Below are 17,805 nucleotides of genomic sequence, written 5' to 3' on the forward strand. Positions count from 1 at the left end.
CTCCAACTGCATAGGGTTAACTCATTTTATCTTACAAAGCAGAAAAATACAAGTCTTACAGATTGATTTCTCATAGTAGGGCTGGCTATATGAAGAAATGGCAGCAAGGGTGAGCTGTGGTGTGGGTTTACAGTGTCAATATACATCTCTTTTTTCCTTTTGGTAAAAATGTAGTAGTTTATTTTTGTTGAGGAATGTAACTAATTCAGGGCATTGCATATATTTTTCTGGGTGTTACTGCCCACCAGGGAATTTCACTTGTCCTATAGCGCTCCAGGTACTACCCCATGCACACAGGTAAGTATTTAACAAACTCTAACTTCCCTAACATTGACTTGTTTCTGTAGGTGTTTTTTCAGTGTGATCTGGTTTTCCAAACATAAGTGATCCTCCAAGAGGTATCGTTTACCTATCTCTGAACACATGGGCTGTATCTACATATCTTAGCAGGGCATCTTAATTTTGGTTTTGTGTGGTATTACATCTCTGTACTAGTCAGCATTGTATGGCATAGCATTACCTTTGTGATTGTTGCCCTCAAATTTTATGATCATCCTCTAGTTTCTCACCTTTTTATTGGATTACTGTATCTAGTCATCACGTGAACCCCAGATAACCTCTTCATAGCTAATCCTGTTTAATGGATAGCTAACTGTACACTGTGTTTTCTTGCCAAGTCCTTGTGCAGTAGAATTGCAGGTGCTTTCAGATGGAAAGCTTTCTAACTTCAAGCTAGTAAATGCAAAGAAAAATGCCAAGAGTTATAGACATACCTTATACTTGCAGTCTTATACTCAAGATGTCCCCTGGCTTCAGACCTTGGCAGAGCATTGTTTGGAAGCAACAGCATTTTTGCAGAGCTGAAAGAGTAGTTTGGTATTATATGTTCTGTCTCAGCACCTAGAATAGATTGCACTGCTGTGGGGTGTTGGATGAAATCAAGGTTCATATGGCAGAACCGCTCCATTTGTAACTTTTTTATTCCTACTCCTTGCTTTTATCTTTATTTTAATATGTAATTATGAGATGTAGGTATTAAAGTTGAAGCTTACACGCTTGAAGCTGCACAGTACCCTTGAACTGTGCTGCTGGTAATGGGTACTAGCAAAGATCGTACGAGACTGGGCCTCTCTGTCCTTTGGACTTGTTGCCTCTGACCTCATTGGCTCTGTACCTAGCAAATGCCTTACCTGCATATTGCTGATTTAGCGGGATGCTAGTGCAGCGAAGCGGTGGAGGATCTGTGGGGACATACCCTTTTGACCAAGAATGCTCAGTAAAACAGGTTTCAGGGAATGTACCTTTATTTTCTCTTACGGAAGTAAATGTTGATTGAGTGAGTTGCACAAGCAGAGTAAGAGAAGAGGAGTCCCTTATTGTAAGGGGAGAAGAGGAGGGGTTTTGCAGTCCTTGCAGGTGACTCTGGAGCGACAGAGAGGAGACCTGAAATGAAAGTTGAAGTCCTTATGGCCCTTTGGGTTTACCTTTTGGCCTGTTCTTTGTCTCAATTCTTTCTTTTGCTTCCCAGGCTTCTTGCGGCTGGTTTGCTGTTGTGAGCTACAACTAGCAGCATTTGCTCCATTGCAATACCAGTAAAGCCTTTGGAAAAAGAGAATTTCGCATTAAAACACAAGATTTACCAAATGCTTAAATATTGTTTTGGAAAGAGGGAGTTGGGGCAAAGCTGTATAGGAAATGCTGTGCCTCAGCTTTACTTTCAGAAAAGTAAGCCTGTAACTCTTGTGCCATATATATATAAATTCTACCTGTTTCCTTCTAACCTAGTTCACTACAGGTTTATCCTCTCTTCTCTTTCCCATTTTTAAAAAATAAGTTCTTTAAGACCCAGCAGGCAGTTGTCTCTGTGCAGTGTCCTTATACATTTTCAAGCTGAGTGTTATTACAAACAAAGCGATTGAATAAACCTGCTTGCTGTGCCTTTTCTTTCCCCTCCTTGTTTTATTTCTGTAAATACTTCTGCAATGTGTACTTTCTTACTCAAACTTCACAACATTATAAGCTGGAAACTGCAATGAAGATTCCAATATCACAGTTGTGTGGTTATAAGATACTGTGTGCAGCAGCTGGACAAAGGATATCTCCTCAAACGTTTGATTGTAGGAAAACACACACTCTTGCAAAAAGCATTTTACCAAGCACTGACAGATACTAGAACTTCTGCTGCTAGTGTATGGAGATTTTGCATCATGAGAGAGAAATATTTCTAATCGGATATTGGTTCCATCTTTCTAGGATCAAGAAGTGGTGGTGTATTCGTTTTTCCACCTATTCTCAACATTTCCATGGGTATGTTTTATTGGTTGCTTTCAGTCTGTTCTTTGTACTTGGCCATCATCCTCAGTTTTCTCCTTTAAGTTATTCCATGGTAAAGCACAAAACGCATGTTAACATCCTAATCCTAGGACATTCAAATCCTAGTTTGCTCTAGTTTATATCTGCTGAAAATATGAATAAAACTGCAAGGACCTATGATTTGTTTTATATCACTTATCTGAAGATGCTTAGATTCTGGTTTAATGAGGTATTGGGCATAATTAATTATTCCATATACTATATTCTTTTTTATATTTGCTTCTTGTATTTGCTTCTGTTCCATGAGATACTTTAATTACTACAGTTTCCTTTAAGTAGGAAAATAACTATTAATGAAGGATTTGGCGGGGAAAAAAAGGAAAGGAAAAAGTGATGGCATGAAATTATCCCCCTAGTTAACTAGCCAAAGTACTCCTTTATCCCGTTCCCTTTCAAATTCATTGAAATACCGTTAAGGTTTAACTGTTCAAGGCTAACTCCCCCTCCCTTCCTCCTGCATTTTTCATACTTTCCTGGGTTTCATACAGGTGGCTACATATGCTTTTTTTCCCCAAAAAAAGTGTTTCTTAAACCCTTGTATGCTTGTGCTTCTGGTAAGCAAGAAAGCTCAGCAGTCTGGGTTGTAGCATGGTAAGTCACTAGCAGACTCTAGCATTTGCCACTGGTGCAAGGTGGGCCAAAATTCTGCGTTGCTTTGCTGGAGATGCAGTTACAAAATAAAGTTTAAAAATAGTTTATTGCATTTTAATAAAAATTAAATGTAAAATCTGCAGTAATTGTGCTTCACCTGGTTTCCCATAAAATAAATGCACTTTCAGATCAATACAGGCTATGAATTATTCTCGACTCCTTTTTATTGGTAACATCAAGCTCACCTGAGAGTTAAGAAGGGAGTTCCAAAAGGGAGAAAAGGGGAATCTGGTGCTGCTGGCAAGCTGCAGGAGAAAGGGAGTATATGAAAGGGGCACTTAAGAATTTGGGAGTATGAAGAAGCTGGGCAGCTTTGGTAAATGGGCAGTAAACCGTTGACAGCTTTGCTTATTGGTGCTGTCTTCCAGTTATCAAACGGCTGAGTGTTTGCAATTTCAGCAGATTTACAAAATCAAGCAGCAGCTTGATTGTTGTATTTTGGAGGAGGGATTGTTTATATTTTTGGAGGATGGGAGAGAGGAGTTACCTCTGCAGTGGTAAGGACTTGGAAGTATCACTTTAACTAGAAAACATAATTCAAGGTTTTCAGAACCAAGTGCCTAAAATTAGGCTTCGAAGTCCTGTGTTTAGAATGGAGAAAGTGGCTGATTTCCAAGAATGGTGAACAGCAAGGCCTAGCTATGCATTGCTCTCAGAAGTCAGTACAATTATTTAGATGCCTATTTGGGGATTTTTTTTTTTTTTTGGAATGCAAGTTCAGGCACCTGATTTTGAAAAATGGGGTCTGTTGTCTGGGAGAGAATTCTCAAGAGGCAGAATGAAAGCCAAGGGATCCTGCTTAAATGAGCAGGCTCCTAATGTCTTGAGCATTCAGCCCTGCGTGTTTTGTTGTTTTATTTTGTTTTAGGGATTGGCAGGTGGAAGCAAGCCTTAGGATTTCATGATTAATCTTTGGGACTGGAAACTGAAGTTACTCAAAGAAGAAACTCAAGGAACATTAAAATATAACCAAGAATTCTTATATCACTTTTTTGACATAAACAAACCAAAAATAACACTGTTTTGTGTTGAAAGCCTAGGAGCGAATTTCCTTCGTAAGGAAGAAGCTGGTAAAATATTTCAATATTGAGTAGTTCTTTAATCAGGGAGTGGTGGTGTGCCTTGCAAGAGCATGTTATCACTGCTTGCAGGCTGTATGAAAAACTTTTATAAATCAATAAAATTCCACAAGAAAAACACGTAATCTCTGTGTAGGCTTTAGTCTTTATTTTCTGTTACCAGGCAGATGGAGTGTGAGGAGCCGCTTATGCCTGGACTGAATTGCAGAGTAATGTGCAAGCTTTCTACCTGCCATGTATTGAATATATGAGTGGCAACTGAAGCATAGTGTGTATCTGAGTTTATAGCACTGGAAGTAGACTGAGAATGCAAAATGTTCCATGGACTTGCAAAAAGCCCTACTTAGAAAAGTGCAGAAAATTTTTGAAATCCTAATTTGAAAGGCTAATTTTCTGTGATAGGGCTCTATCTTGTTGGACCACAGCATTCAAAATTAAACTTTAGCCTTAGGTCATTTTGTGTTGCAGAACTGGAAGTCCTGTAATTAAAAGGACCTTGGAGTAGTTTTATGAAAATGAATGATGCCTAGAGATGTTAAGAGTTTTTAAAGTCCAAAGGTAGCTAAAGATATGATCTCACTATGTTTCTTACTTCTTTAGAATAACACTTCATACAACATGAGGACAGAGGCCTCCAAAGAACTGCTTTGTCCTCTACCTTCTGTTCCAATAAGAATTTTTTTTTTCTGTTGAGCTCTGTCATCTAAATAACTTAAATGTGTCTGTGTTACTTACCACATAGGCAGTGTCAATTTACCCTCTTCTGTACAGCAGAGCATCAAACCTGAGGAGGTCATTGTGAAAGCAAACAAAAAATCTCTGAAAAGGCTGTCTTTTCAGTATCTTCCCTCCAAACTTTTCTTCTCAGCGAGCCTCCAGCGCGGTGTGCTCTCCCGGACCTGTCGATGCTTAGCCCCACGCGCCTGAGCTGGCTCTGTCCCTTCGCGCAGGTGACTTTGAGGCAGCTGCGGCCTCAGCCTGTTTTGTCTTGGCTTGTCCGAGTCTTTAAGCATAAGCTCATTTTGAGCAGTTAACGTTCAGCTGGCTCCTGATTGCTTTCAGAAGTGTCCTTCTGCCATTCTCCAATAGGTACGTACAGCCTAACGGTATAGTATCTCTGTATATAGTACGCAAATCATTGACAATAGACTTTGGATATCACCCAAGGAAACTGAGGCAGTTGATGCATGTTAAGCCGGTATAATGATGCATTTTTTCCTGGTAAGAACAAACTAGCAAGGTATATGGGTTTTTCTGGAGGTGGAAACGTGTTATTGTTTTGATGTGGAAGGGCTTTTTTCCTCCATCCTAAAACTATGTAGCAGTTTTCTCCAGGCTGATGAGAACTTCAGCCTTCCATCTTTCACAGCTTTTCTAGTTAGCAGCTCTTTTGGGGGGTGTCTCCTGGATTTTGATGTCCTTACACAAGATGGCATCTCACGGCTTTCTCATGTGCTGGTGGATTCTGTCTGATGCTGTTTGCTTTTGTTCAAGTTTTCACAACTATCTAAAATACAATTTTTGATAGATTGGGTGGTCACCTATCAACGTGAAGGCTTCCTTTCTTACTAGAGGTAAGCAGTGTTGCCAAAAACTGAATTCTGACCAAAGGCACATGAGTATTTTGCATATAGTGCTAATGTATTTGTTAATATTTTTGAAGATTTTCATAACATCTTCAAATTATGTATTCAGTAATATTCTGTAAGTTTGACTTAAAGAACAAAATTCACGTTTTCTGGCTGAACTACAGCACAGCATGTGGTTATGTAAGCCTGAGTTCTCAAGTGTGTCTGGATTCTTAACTTGAGCAGAAATAGATTTGGGCACATCTATGAATTTCATCTTGTTAGTAACCTTAATGACCTTAACATTTGTTTAGTGGTCATTTAATGGTTATTTAATGCTGGGTTTTTTTGTTTTGGTTTTAAGGGTTGTAAAAATTTAAATCTTTGACTTTACCAGTTGTCTTCTTTCAATGGATTTTCAAGTTCTATTCACTTACTGTTCTAAAAAAGAGAGCAGAAAAGAAAGTTGGAGATGGTTTCATGCTACTGGACAGAACTGATAAATTCCAATATTTAGGATGGATCCTTTCTTACCTTCTTTTAATAATAAGAATGTAATCCATTTGAGCTCAGTGAGTTATTTGGCTACACTAATATGATCTTTGGGCATACCAGGAGAGCATGAAAATCATAATGTATTTTTCGAAGTTTATCAGAGGTCTGCTTTTATATCTTTCAAGGCGAGTAACTGGAAATTCTGAGAAGTCTTCCATATGCCCGTATGAAAGAATCTCTAGCGTGTGTTTAAAACAAAAAAAAAAACAACAAAAAACGAGTTTTGATGTATTTTGTTTAAAATGTAAAATATTTGTTTTCCGAGATTAAATATTTGGACCTTAGGGAGTAAAGGCACTTTGTAGTTATAGGCCTGAGCACTTCCAGATACTAATCCTGCTTGCCCTGGTGTTCAGGGGCCTTACTACATTTTTAAAATTGGGTAGGAGAGGGGACAGTTTATTTCCTGTCCATGGTAGAAAGGCAGAGATAGTAACTCTAGATGCTGTATCGTGTACTTTGCTGTGAAATGACTTCTGTTAGATAAAGGAGAGTAGCTAGTTATCTGTTTGTATAAATTATAAGCTCCAGAATTTCTTTATTTTCAGTATTAGGAAACATGCTGGTTACAGTGTTTCAAATACCAACTGGTTTAAATTTTCTGGAAGTTGATGTTCCTCTGAATTGGGAAACTATTCTAATTAGAAAAGAACCCTTGTAGTTGCTGCAGTTGAAGCAGTATTTAATGTTGTGTAGTTATTGGCAGGAGACTTGATGCATTTTCACATGACCCCCTCTGGAACAAAAGCAGATTGTTTCACTCTGTTTTTCTGTTATACAAATGAATTCCTTTTGAAACAACTTCTTTTTCTGCAAGTTCTGGAAATCGACACTGGGAGTAGTTCTTCCTTCACTGAGCCTTTTATCATCTACTATATGATAATACTGGAACAAAAGCTGCTTTGGAGTAGCAACCCTCATAGGTGAGACCTTTGCAGAAAGCTTCTTCTTTTGGAATGAGCTTCACTTCTAGGATCGAACGTCAAATTTCATTTCTTGCCTTCTCATTTAGCCATCTTTGCTTTAGGTAGGCATGGTTTGGTTTTGCTTCCTTAGCTGTTCTCATGTCTGACTTTTTATAGTGTCCAGTGAAGAATATATACAATATATACAGGTCAGTTACATGAAGTGAATTCAGTTCGTATAACTAATCATTATTTTTTGAAACCCATTTTTTCAGTCTGAAGTCTTTTTCTTCAAAGTGCAAAGCTGAAGTAAGATGATGATTATGGTTTAGTGAATGAAGCAGTGTTGCATAACTAAATCAATCATTACTGAATTTATCAGTTGTTACTTTGATCCAATAAGTGGAGATTTCAAACAACAAACTAAATTACCTGCTGGGGAGTACTTGTCCTGGGGTTATTTAATAGCTGACAGATAGAAAATTTTCCACAGCAACCTCCTTTCCTCTCCCCTACTTTTCCTTGGAAATTAGGACTTATTTATAAAAAGTCTTCCTGATGTTCATGCTGCTTATCTGGGTCTTGATATCCTAGCATAGTCTTCTCAGCTAATTTTCATTATTCCTAGGATACCAGACTGTCAATGCTGTGGACATTCACCCGGTCGCTCATAATTTGTGTGTGGCAATCTGTGATGTACTGTAATTGAAAAAATGTGTGTTTTTGTGAAATGTATCCTTATTTTGACTAGGGTCCTTCAGAATTCTTAATGAGAAAACAAAACTGTAGCATCAATCAGGCTATAAGTACTCCAAGACTTTAAATACTCCAAGTTCTTTTAATTAAGCTCTTTTGTTTGATAGTTTCTCGTGACCAAATTCCAGGCAAGTTTCTCTGTCTCTGTGTAGTCCAAAACAGTAACAAGACTTCGTATACAAAGATTAGAAGGTCCTCTTCTGTGTATCCTTAAGTGCTACGGGAAAAGATGGATTTGATGGTGCAGCCAGAAACACCCTGTAAACACTTAAGCCTCATGATTTAAGTTTGGCACGAGGTGGAAGAGATGTGGAGTTATGCAGAAGAACAAGAAGGTATACAAATATATTTGGTTTTCTTCATCTTGTGGGAAGTAGAAGCTGCAGGGAAGTTCGGGTTCTGCCCGCCCTGCAGGCACCTGCTGAAGCTGAGGTGGGTCCCAGTCTTGCCTTGGGGCAGGGGAAGGACAGCCAGTGTGGCACCTGCTATTCTTCTCTGTTTTCCTTTTTCACTGGTGGTGGGGTATAAAACCTTGCTAGTTTCTAAAGAAATGAGATGTCAGTCCCAGGTGACTAAAAGCAGAAGAGCTAATATTCATTTAACTTATGTAAATCAGGAGGCAGTGTTTTAATAGGTGAAAGTGAGATGTTTCTCTAGCTAAAACCCCAAAAAACTCGTGAACTTCTTTGCTGTTAGCAACTACATGTAAACTTGCATAATCATTTCAGTTTTCACTGTGGGTGTATTGACAGCTTGCTTACATGATTTCTTATATTATTCCGTGTAACTAAAAATTGCTGCTAATATTGCTACTTCAGGAGGAAGAAACATTGAGAAATGAAAATTATTATATTAAAATGGGAGAAGTTATTGTAGTGAAAGTCAGTACAGTTGTAACAATCTGAAGAAGCTGGAAGGAATTCTAGATAGAAAAGAAGAATTGGAAGACTTTTTTTTTTTTAATCAAAAAGAAAATTACTACTTCTTCTCATAAGAACTATTTCATGTACAGTTGACCCTTCCCAGTAATGGACAGTATTGCTATTTCTTGCATGCTTTAACCTTATAGGGGTACAGCAGATTTACGTGCTGCAATGTACCAGGTGCTGTCAGGAAATACTGGCTTGTGTGAGGAGATGATAGATGACATTTGAATCCCTTCACTTTACTGATATTTGTTGAGTTTTATTTGGCAATGTTTTGCCATTAAGGAAGTTCTGCAACTGGAGATCTTCATGCCATGAATTGCAATTTTTCCATCCTTGCCTCTGCAACTCTCTATATCATTCTATAACAATTAATTGATCTGTTAGTTTTATGGACTGTTAATCATAGCTGTAATCAGTAACCTATTCACAAAAGTGATAGCATAGCCAGTTTTCACTTTTCCTTCCCTTCATCCTCCATAGTGAAATATAGCAGCTAGTGTTGCCAGCTGTGTGGGATTGTTTGTTAAAATAAGCTTTATAGTGCTTAAGAATTTTAATGTTGTTTTTCTTGAGGTCCAATCCCCCTCCTTGCAGAAGGATCTTATGCAAATACAGGATGACATCTTACTTTTTAAAATACAGAGCAAAAAAGGACTTGAGGTTAATTTGACTTTAAACTTCTAGGCATCTAGATCCGTGATTAAATACTTTAGTGGGAAATACTGCTTTTATATCAGTGGCTTTCTGGGTCTAGAATGAGCTTTCTGTATCTGACACATGCTGGTAAGGTCCAGTATACGTCTGCAATTTTTGTCCTGTCACATTTTCTTTGTTAACCCTAACAGATGGTATTCACATGATTAAAATATTTCTGTGAGCTGAAGAACTAACTTTTTGTTCTTTCCATTTCAATAGGTTATAGAATGGAACTTCTGGATAAAACAATCAATAGCTACCTTGATGTTTGGCTTGGACCCAGAGGTAAGCTTTTTCAAAAAAAAAAAAAAACAAAAAAAACCCAAAACACCTTCTGGAATTGATATTAAAGTGCAAATGCTAGAACATAAAGAAGAGAGGTTCCCTCTGACATCCTGACTTTGACAGGTGACTACTTTCTTTAGTGTCTGCAGAACATCAAGTTGTGTAGCTCTGTTTTTTACACACACACACACACACACACACACATATATATATAAATATATATATAAAAATAGAAATGTGTACTCAATGCTTTTTTTGATCTTCTGACCTGAAGAGCTGCTGATTTTTCAGCTATGACAATTGTAGACGCTTTTCTTTTTACTACCAGTTAAGTCTCAGTGTTGTTAGTTTTACTGAACTACTTACTTTGCTCCGATCTTTGCAGGTTTGTCTTAAAAGTTGATAAGGGTTGATATTAAAAAAAGGTCTTGTTTGAATTTGTATTCGTTGAAATAAAAATACTTTGCACTCATAAGCAGAGCTGCTCAGGAATTTTTCACTGAAGAATATGGAATTTTTGGAAAATACTGATCCTTTGAAACCAGTTTTGATACCTGCTTCACTGGATGAAGGGTCACAGGTTCAGAACAGAAATTCAGGTCATCATGAGGAAGGCAGAGGTAGTTGAACCAGAATAGGTGATGGCCTCATGGTGAAGACTCTCATCTAGGATATAGATGGTGCTGTCCCACTTGCTAGCTCTTCCCGTTCCTGACCAGGAATGTTTAATTATCAGTATCCTGTATGCAGTGTGCATAGCTAACCATTGGGGTATTACGGAGTGGCATGTGTTTTTTTCCTCTGATTGTTTCAGTATTGTCTTTCATACTGCTCTTTACCCCCTTTCTTCATTTGAAACTCCTTTGGTTGACTTCTTCCTTGCAGGAGAAGTCCTGGTCTGCACTGGAACAAACCTGCCATTTTTCAAAGTGTGTTTTCTGTTTGCTTTTTGTTGTTCAATGTCTTTGTTGTCATCATCTTCATACTAAACCTGTTCAAGTTAGTCTGGATGTTCTTATATAATTTTCTGTGCGTGCTGGCGTGATGGTATACTCTATATATTTCATATCTTGCAGATATTGAACCATAAAGGTAACGTATCTAAACAATTCCCAGGCTTTCTTAGTTGTGTCCCAACTTATGTTTTAAGGCCTCATTTCTTGCATTCAGGATCCACATTAGACTCCTTTAAAACTGAGTCAAGGCTGTACATGCCAGCAATGCTTAAACTGAATTATTCATCTGTGGTTTGGTAAACGTGATTTCTATCCTTCTGGCAGGCCTTTAGTGAAAGGAGTGAACTACCATGTTGTCACTGGATATTGACAATAAATTTGTTATTCAACAGTGGCTTTGTAGAAAAGTAGAGCATATTTTTCTCAAGTGTTCATCTGAAATGCTCTTATTCTGAGTAGTTTACATGTTTTTTTTCTGAGGAATTTACATGATGACAGTTGGATTGGTTAGTCACACTGGACTGACTGTTTTGTGTTTCATGGCTAAGACAAGGAGTTCAAAATCAAATTATGCCAAGTAGCACATATGTAAGTCTGATCGGGTTAGTACTGATATGTGGTAGACTGGAAAATAATTGTCAGTATCATCTGCCAATAACTGTATAGGTATCCAGTTCACTCGTAGATTTGGCTGTTTGAAGAAGTATGGGGAAAAAAAAAAGGTGTATAGATGTACTCTTGGGAAAAGTTGATTTGAGAGGATCAGGGAGGGGAAAAAACTTTGAAGCTTTTCTTTAAAATTTAAACTCATCATTGGTATTCATGATGGAGGAAGACTATGAATGGTAGTGAGTATTTCAAAATAATAGCAGTAATAATTTAGGAATATCTTTGCGTTAGGAACAGGATTATTTGTATTTTCTTTAACAATGTATAACTAAAATCTTATTTGTGAAAGTTGTTCATAATTAGCAATTCAGCATTTAATAAAAACATCTGCTGTTGTCCTTCCCCTTACAAAATCTAAGTGTTTGTATTTTTGTGTGTTTGTTTTGTTTCAGACCCCAGAGTAAAAGGATGGCTTCTTCTGGAGAACTATACACCTACCTTTATCTTTTCAGTCTTGTACTTACTAATCGTATGGCTAGGACCAAAGTACATGCGGAATAAACAACCGTTCTCATGCAGGGGTATTCTAGTGTTCTACAACCTTGGACTTACACTGCTTTCTCTATATATGTTTTATGAGGTAGGAGGAAGGGTTTGGTTTGGGGTTAATTTGCAGTATCTGTTTTAATTATATTGGCTTATACTAAAAATGCTCTATGTGTATTGTCCTCCTAAACTTGGGAAAACATCTACAAAATGTTGTAACCATTCTTCAATTTCACTTCTCAGAGGAGAAAACCATAATTATTAAAGTTTTTGCAAGGTTTATTTCATACCATCCTTACATGTCGTAAACATCTATACAGACATTGATAGCAAAGTTTCAAATGCAGTTATCTCACTCAATGCAAGTGAAAGCAGGTGATCTTGATCTTTCAGCCTGAACCGTCGTATTCTTTCAGTAACTCCTCCTTGCCTAGAACACAAGCTTATCGGTATCACTTTGGTGGATTGTATAAAGTACTTGGTAGCAAAACTACATCTTGTTTTGGAGTGCAAAATGTATTTTATTTAAATGTGTTTAATCATGCACACACTCTTAGTATTTGTTTCACCAACCTTGAAATAGCTTCTTTTGTGTCCTCTTAGTTTTGCTGAAACAATTATATCAATGCAGTTGTGATTCATCTGTTTTTGAAAGTTAGAATCTGAGCATTGAAACATGTTTGTAACTTACTCAGTTTTGAACTGGACTTTCTGTTGATTTGTTTTCTTTCTTAACAAAACAAGGATTTAGGCACTATAAACTTTTTCACTTCCTGTAAAGTGACTTAGCTGTTCTTAATCAGAATTGTGTGTTTCTGATTAAAGTGAAAAAGAACAACTATAACAGTGTAAATAAGAATGTGGTCAGAAAATGATCAAGCATGTGGCTTTAATGTTCAGAATATTCTGGCTTGCTTTTAACCAAAAGCATTTGACCTTTTTGTAAGGAGAGGTTTCATTCTCAACATGAGATTACAAATAAGAACTAAAACTACTAATCTCTTTTCTGGCATTTGTTTGCAATTACATGCAAGCTGTAATTCTCCTTTATAAGAATTTAGTTCTGTAGTGTTTTACAAGATGACTGTTTAGCTAGGATGTGGTTAACAGTTAAGTGTCTAGTCAAAAATTACTTTATTGAATTGGATTATAAAGAACATCGGTATTTCATCCTTTAGGGTAAGCAGTTTTGGTTCAGTAAGTACTTAGAACAGTTTATATTCTTGATTTGCTCACATTTCTCATCTTCTGTGAGCATACTCTAAATGTGTATGTGTGAGGAAATGTAACCAGAATTTGTGTATTGATATGTTAAATTTGTCACAGAGTAGTGTTGCTGTAAACTTCATGGGCAACATCTGCATTCTGGAAGTTTACAAGTGTAAAACTTTTTTTCAGTTGTGCTAAGTGTGGCTAAAACTCTCAGTGTAGCCAATCTATTTTTCTTTAATACATTGAATAATATTCAGAGTTTCCAAATGAAAATTATTGTAACATTTTGCCCTGTTACAAAACCTGCTGATAAATTTAAACAGTAGAAAAGATATGAGTTGTTGATCTTAGAAAGGTCTTTGTATATACAGACTTTTCTTGCTAATGTTGAATAGGTTCCTAAGAAAGGACTATTTACTGCATGTTGAAAAACTCCTCCTACTTGGAACCAGCTGTATAGCCTTTACATTGTGAAAGAGTAAGTCAAGTAAAATACAGTGACTGCTAAGGCTACTGCTTTCTATATAGTGAAACACTACACCAAAATGCATGTTGCATTTAACATTATCTGTGTGGAAGTGTTTTCTGGCATTATTGTAAATACACCTTCTCTTTATAAATGGGAATACACAAATATACAGCATTATGAAGACTATTAAACCCATGATAGTTACAACAAAATGTTCCTGACAGCCTCCTGTAAGCTAGTTTTCTCTTCTGTAGCCTAAGTTATGTTAGAAGACCACGGATATGCTCTATTATAAACATGATATACTGCATCCCTACTTACATAGCAATAACGTGCTAGACTTGAGGTCAAACGATGCTCTGTAACAAGGTACCGATCCCATGAAAATACAGACACGCAGAGATCCTTACCAACATAACACTAAGCTGGTGGATGTTTGCAGGGTGGGAGCCGAAGGGTCGAGTGCGAAGGTAAAGCTCAGCTTCCCGAGCCTCCAGGTGTGTTTGCTAGCTGCGGTGCCTCTGTATTACCTGTGGCTGCCCAAAGCAGGTGGTACTCTCACTTGTATCACATCCGTCACTGAAATTTAGTTTTGGAGGATTAACTAACTACATCAGTAGTATTTTACACTGTAAGTTCTCTCTTTCAAACAAAAATGCTGTAGAATAGCATTTAAGAAGAGAGATAGGAGAGGGGGAATGCATTTTAATGCTTGTGTAACTCCCTGTTCCCTTCCCTGTTGTCACTTCGTATTTTAGCTAGATTAAGCATTTCAGTTCTAGTTTGTGGAAGTCATAAAGCATCTCCACATATGAACTTGTTCAGTATCCTTTCTGAAAATAAGCTGTTTTAATAGCTTGCATATGATATACCTGAAATCCTTCTTTGGAGTTTTTCCTGAGTTACAGCTGTGGCGGTGGTTCAGGCCACGATTCATAGCATCACAGCTTTAGTTTAAATATCGTGTGACCAAAACAAGATATTAAAAGGAGGCAGCCTCCCAGCTAGGATGAGAAAGCTGACCCATCTGGTTTTTGGCCTTTACATCTGAATGTTCATGTGAAATAACCTGGAAAAAAAATTTTTTTTTAATCATAAGATATACATAGTTTCAGCTACTGCATAGCCACACCATTTGGTCTCCTTGTGTAATGAAACTTTGTACTAAATGTTTACTGGGAGAGAGCAGTGCACACACAAAGCTTTTTTGGCACTTGCATCATAGATAAAAGAACTCAGTAGCGATATAACCTTATTTTAAAATGAGTAAAAAATCTTGTACCTCTCATTTGGGGATTTTTAGATAGTGGCTTTTTTACATGCTTATTGTAAATTATTCCGGACAAGTCAAGAGTGGTGTGCCTTATGGTGCTGGCAACACAAATTTAGGAATAGTGGGCTGTGCCTATCTCAGATGATTTAAAGGGCAAGAAAGACTCAAGAGTACAGAAGACATTAGTGTAGACTGAACAGTGTTGCAGTGGCAAGCGTCGTTATGCCAGTACTTTAGAAAGAGGGGATGCTTATTTGGGGGAAATAGCAGTATTTCATGCTATGTAAATTTACAATTCAGTCAGCCTAGTCATTCAGAGAGGCCTTGTGGACTCTGTTAGTCCTAACTATCTAAAGAACTGATACAATATCAGTCTTAGAGCATGAAATGATCATTAAAAGATATGTTGTTTAAAAAAAAACAACTGGAGAACAGATCAGCTCTCAGGTAAGTGTTCCCTGGGAAGTGGTGGGGAAAGGAGGAGCCTGGAGCATGTGCATGGAGGAACACAGAAGCTGCAGTCAAACCTGCCTCCAGGTAAGGGTACTTGTGCGCTGTGCTTATTTGTCCACTAATTTGCAGTGCACGCATAACTAGCATAATGCTGAGCTAGGGTTTGATTTGGACTTTGAGGGAAATGACATTCCTTTCTTGGGCAAGAGCGTCAAGGATTGGTTTCATTTGTGGTGGTGAAGGTGAATAGCAGGGTGCGCACTGTTGTGCGGCTGGCAGAAAGATTATAGCCGTGTCCATCAGTCATGCGTTGGCTGGCATAGCTGGGTTTGAAGAAGCTGTTGGAGTAGTTAGGGAAGTAGAGGCAATACTGTCTTTACCCGTGTCACTTTTTTGCTCTGGGATAACAAAGTTATTTTGCAACATTATGAGTACAGACTGTGCCTCTCTAGGGGCGTTTTGGCTATGTACTTTGGCAAAACGGTTAGTGTCCTAGGCTAGATTGCTGGATATCTAGTTATAAGGTGCACTGACCCTATTTTATCTTGTGGTGTTCATTACCAAAACTAGTCAAGTGATCTGGACCACCCAGACATATTGGAGAAAACCAGTCTGTGGTAAAGGCTCACTTTTAAAAAAGTGACCTTTTTATTTCTCTGCTCTGTATGAAGCACACAAAAATTAATTCCATCATCCCCTACTGCATTAGCTTGAGAAAAGTCCCAGATTTTACTGAAAAGAGTGTTGTTGCATATGCAGTGGGAAGAGTAGCCTCCAAAGAGGACCCTTCCGTCTTAGGGAGGACAGGACTGTCTGTGAGGAGGTGCTGTGGCCTATCAGATCTGTGCAGGCAACGAAAGCGTGGCAACGTCTCTGTCAATCTGCTCTTTCCTCTCCTGTTTCTTTCTCTGCAGGTTCCAAAGACCTTGTCTCTCTTGCGAGGTGATTATATTAATAAAAAGATAAAATTATCTATCTTTGGGAGCGTTTACTTTCTTTGATCAGGCCTGTGAACTTCTTTTCACCCTAACCAAGTTTGAAGCTCATAAACTTGTCATGCCTTTACAGCGTGCTGCAGCGCTGGGTCCCTTACTGGTCCGTTTCCAGGGAGTCTCAGATTTGGTTTACATTGTGAAAACACAAAATCCTTCCCTGTAATGCCTCTCCTACAGCTAGTGCAGACTGGTGTTAGTATACTGGCTTAATTTTGGTAGCAGGTCTGATAGAAAGCACATGCCACATCATTTTAAATAATTCAGTAACAGAATTACAAAATAAAAGTATTATAAAAATGAAAATTTCAATGGGAGGGAAGGAAGTAAGAGCACAAAAGCAACTTCCAGCTGTAGGGTTTCCTCTGGAGCCAGATGATCTTTTAACATTGACTTTGAGTGCCATTTTAATTGGATTATGGGGTAGCTGTGATTTTTTTTGTGTGTGTGTGTGTGTGTGTCATTTAAAAATCACATACTCTGCTGAAAACAATTGCAGTCAGCCTTTTCTAGACAGGTTAATTTCTCAAGAGAAGATACATCTCTGGTTGTGCGTCAGCAATGCCATCAGCGAGCCTGGGCTCCTGCCAGGGGGCAGGTGAAGGATTTCCCCAGGCACAGCTGGATGGCAAAGGTGTCCTCAAGCCTGGAGGGGCTAAAGGTCCAGCCAGGTTGTCATGGGGGAACAGGGACACCTGGGCAAGTCGAGACCTACTTAACCACAGCCGTAAGGAGGGTTAGAAACTCTCAGCATCCTACAGGCAGGCCACAGTCAGCATGAGAATTGACCTTCAGTGTACCAGTGACAATTTAAGTGTGCATGTATGTTTGTTGTCTTCTACACGGCATGTAAATGGCTCGTTGGGGCTGTACCGTCAGCTCTGTAAATAATGAGTCCGTTTGGGAACCATTGGTCAAGTCTCAGTGTGGCCAATTGTTTGTTTTCTGAAGCCTTCCAGCACATGCTGAAAGTATTGTGGATGTAATAAATAAAGGTGTAGGGCAAAGAGGCAGTTGGATAACTTAGCAAAAGTATTACCTACGTGAGCTGTATGTTGCGCAAGGCAAGGTTTGTGGGCTGTGGTAGCAGCTTTAGACCATGTAGGTCCTTCAAGAAGGGTCTGAGCTTTGTTTTGTTTTGTTCTTAATTATTTTTGTAACTGTATCTATCTATTGTATGACAACAGATGTTACCATTCCCTACAAATGTTGTTTTGCTTATATTGTTAAACCACCATGGCAGTAAGAGTATTGCCACTCCTAGCATATTACAATATGCATTTCTGGAAACATGAGCGCTCGGGTTTAGCTGAAGCTATCTATGTCCATACTGATGCCTTTGCCCTTCGAAGAGGTAGGATCAATCTAAATGCCTTCAATTTTGTTATGCTTTAGGTAGTGAACCTGGATCACTTACAGTGAAGGCTATTTTGGTTTCACTGTAGCCTTTTCTCTGGAGAAATTTATGGAATGCAAGGTTATTGACTGAAGCTGAGCC

General features: G+C 38.2%; 1 protein-coding gene across 1 annotated transcript in view; it reads left to right on the forward strand.

The window, feature by feature from the left end:
- The window catches only part of ELOVL5 (ELOVL fatty acid elongase 5), a 41,706-nt gene that overhangs the window by 13,986 nt on the left and 9,915 nt on the right, over positions 1–17,805 (forward strand). The window contains exons 2-3 of the mRNA XM_067294181.1: positions 9,732–9,797; positions 11,815–12,002. Of these exons, the coding sequence (XP_067150282.1) occupies positions 9,740–9,797; positions 11,815–12,002 (246 nt within the window). The 5' untranslated portion in view covers positions 9,732–9,739. The remainder of the gene's footprint in view (positions 1–9,731; positions 9,798–11,814; positions 12,003–17,805) is intronic.

The sequence above is a fragment of the Apteryx mantelli genome, chromosome 3, assembly GCF_036417845.1.
Source record: "Apteryx mantelli isolate bAptMan1 chromosome 3, bAptMan1.hap1, whole genome shotgun sequence".
Lineage (NCBI taxonomy): Eukaryota > Metazoa > Chordata > Aves > Apterygiformes > Apterygidae > Apteryx > Apteryx mantelli.